At 47.1% G+C, this 3,123-nt stretch overlaps 1 protein-coding gene across 1 annotated transcript in view; it reads left to right on the top strand.

Annotated features, from left to right (window-relative positions):
- FOXJ2 (forkhead box J2) overlaps window positions 1-3,123 on the top strand; it is a 21,210-nt gene that overhangs the window by 13,486 nt on the left and 4,601 nt on the right. Inside the window, 4 exon segments of the mRNA XM_024733535.1 lie at window positions 1-44; window positions 461-562; window positions 1,368-1,577; window positions 2,134-2,232. The exon segment at window positions 1-44 is cut by the window's left edge and continues 7 nt beyond it. Coding sequence (XP_024589303.1) covers window positions 1-44; window positions 461-562; window positions 1,368-1,577; window positions 2,134-2,232 — 455 coding nt within the window.

Raw genomic sequence — 3,123 nt, 5'->3', positions numbered from 1 at the left:
GCCCCAGGCACAAGGCCAGGCTCCCATCAACAGCACTGGCTTTGGTGAGTAGGGAGGGTGCAGGGAGACCCTAGAGGACTGCGGGTTGAGCCCCCTGTTCTGACTCTGGCAGGAGGTGCGGCTGGTTAGGAAGTTTAACAGCGGGTCTTGTAGCCTCTCTCCCACGAGAGCTCGTCTGAGCCACAGAGGTTGCTGCTAAGAGCTCTGTATTAGAGAATTCTTGGATAAATTGGGATGGTTTTCCATATTCTTTTGCCCATGAGCTTGGCTGTCTGTAATTAAAGCATCGATAGCTTTGTTTGTCCTAAATCTACAGGGAGGGAGAGTCCAAAATTATCTCGGTCATGCAGCTGATAACCTGCGGAGACGCAAGAATCTTGCATTCAGTAGCCAGTCTGCTGTCAGTTGGCGGCTCTCTTACCCCTCACTCTGTCTCATTACCACGCCCCCCTCTTTACAGCCTTTCCTCCTGACTGGTGCTCCAATATTGACTCCTTAAAGGAAAGCTTCAAGATGGTGAACCGGCTCAACTGGTCCAGCATTGAGCAGTCACAGTTCTCAGGTTAGTGATCAAAGGATGGTGCCTGGAGGGAAGAGGGATATAGCGGAAGTGGAAAAACCCAGTGGAAACCGGAAGCAGGAGGGGATGGTTAAGTGAAGCTTGAGGGTGGAGGATTTCACGTCACACAAGGTGGATAATATTGATGCTCTCTTCAAGTTAGTTTTAATTAATTTCTGCCTTAATGCAAAATATGACGGTGGTTTATTCCACTGAGTTTTATCTTCGGGAGAACAGGACTCTCAGGAACTCATCACCCTGGACCACTATTTTGTAGTTTTGTCACCATTTACTGACCCTGTGACCACGGCTAATTCACTCAGTCACTTTGAAACTTACTCATCAGAAAGATGGAAATTATAATAAGAATTTACTAAGGAACCAAATGTAAAATAGGTAGCTAGTGGGAAGCAGCCGCATAGCACGGGGAGATCAGCTCGGTGCTTCGTGACCCCCTAGAGGGGTGGGATAGGGAGGGTGGAGGGAGACGCAAGAGGGAGGGGATATGGGGACATATGTATACGTATAGCTGATTCACTTTGTTATACAGCAGCAACGAACACACCACTGTAAAGCAATTATATCCAACAAAGATGTTAAAAAAAATTTAAAAAAAGAAAAGAATTTAGTAAGGAAGAAATGGAATGAGAGTTTGAAAATGTAGGCCTCTAGCGGATGTCAATTTTTGGTAGCGCACGTAATCAGCCGTGTTGGTTGGCCGTGTAGTCGGAGCAGTGAGTTGGGTATAGAGCCGCTAGGGGCACTGGGGCGTCCGCAAGGCTAGCCTTTCTTGCTGCTCTGTTTGCAGAGCTGATGGAGAGTCTGCGGCAGGCAGAGCAGAAGAACTGGAGCCTGGACCAGCATCACATTGCCAATCTGTGTGACTCCCTCAACCACTTCCTCACTCAGACTGGTCACGTGCCCCCCCAGGGGGGCTCCCACCGGCCACCCGCCCCCGCCCGCATCGCTGATTCCTGTGCCCTCACTAGTGGCAAGCAGGAGCCAGCCATGAACCAAGGTACCGCACAAAGCAAGCTGCCAAGGAGGTGGAGACTGGATGATGAAAAGGAAGGGGGACGAGAAGGGCAGAAGAGAACTGAGAAACATCAGCTTATGAGCAGTGATCCAAATGCCAAAGAAATAGACCGTATGATTCCTTTTAGATCTTGATCTGGGAGGTCAGGGTTACTGAAGAAAAGGGAGGAGAAAGTCCCTGTTCCCAATTTGTGTCTCAGTAACCCTTCCCTGGATCGTAATTAGGTGGAGTTGTGATTCTCTACAGTTATATGGTCTTCAAACTGGTGAAGTAAGAGTCAATGATCACGGTTCCATATTTGTCATCCTTCTGATAGCTGTGATATTGAACTCCACTAGTATCGGATCCCTTTGTGCCCTACGTGGTGAGGACTGATAGCTTCTGCAGAAAGCCTTGATGCCCACAGGAGCTACAGAACAGAGCGGGGAAGGGAGAAGAGATGAAGGGGAGGAAGCGTACTTTTTTCTCCCTCTCTGTCTGACTCTGCTTCCTTGAATACAATGGTCCCACTCACTTAACTCTTGTCTTGCTTTGGCAGTGAACTCTTATGTGCACCCTCAAGCCCCCCACCTCTACCCGGGTCCGTCACCAATGTACCCACTTGCCACCCAGGACTCAGCAGGATACAATCGCCCAGGTAAGAGCCAGGAAGCTTGTTTCACCACCAGCGAGTCGTTTGGCTTTCCTATGGCTCCGAACCTGCATTCTTGGCTCTTTTGCCTGCACCTGCTGGGAGGGGGTGAGCCTTCCTGATTCTCAAGGCTGGAGGGTGGTCCACCTGCTGGGGAGGTGTATGTCATGGGGGACTAAAGAAGACCGACTTACTTTAAAATGAGCTCGTGCCTGCAGTGATGAAAGGAAGTAGAAGCATGGCTATAAACAAAAGATAGACGTGTAGAACATTTACGCCTGGCTTCGGAATCTAAGTGGGAGGTACACTCAGACAAATGACATGAACATGTTATGCAAATGTACCTGCTTTGTGCCCACATCTGCTTTCTTGTCTTCCTGACCTCTAGTATCAGAGTTCTGGGATTGAACTACCTCTGATGGTGAGAGTAGGTGGGGAGACCCTAAATTGCCATAAATACTGCAGAACGAACAGATCCTTCACCTTTAAATGCATTTGAGAAAAATCACTATTATCATGTGGCCTAACCACAGTGTTTTCAACTTTGGAGGTGATGTTCATCTCTTTGTCCAAGTATTCCTTTTCCGTGTGATTTATATACAAATTTCTGTATTGCTATTTCATGTAATAGTATATTCTGTATGTTTTTTGGTCATTATTATGTAGTCTTCCTAAATATAATTTTTTTTTTCTTTTTTTTTTGTTTTTTGGCCATGCATCGTGGCTTGCGGGATCTTAGTTCCCCGACCAGGTATCACACCCGGGCCCTTGGCAGTGAAAGCGCAGAGCCCTAACCACTGGACCACCAGGGGAGTCCCCATGAATATAATTTTTTTTTTTTTTTTTTATAAATTTATTTATTCATTTATTTATTTTTGGCTGTGTTAGGTCTTTGTT

The sequence above is a fragment of the Neophocaena asiaeorientalis genome, unplaced genomic scaffold, assembly GCF_003031525.2.
Source record: "Neophocaena asiaeorientalis asiaeorientalis breed wild unplaced genomic scaffold, Neophocaena_asiaeorientalis_V1.1 scaffold150, whole genome shotgun sequence".
Classification (NCBI taxonomy): Eukaryota; Metazoa; Chordata; class Mammalia; order Artiodactyla; family Phocoenidae; genus Neophocaena; species Neophocaena asiaeorientalis.
This window is presented reverse-complemented; position numbering and strand designations above follow the sequence as displayed.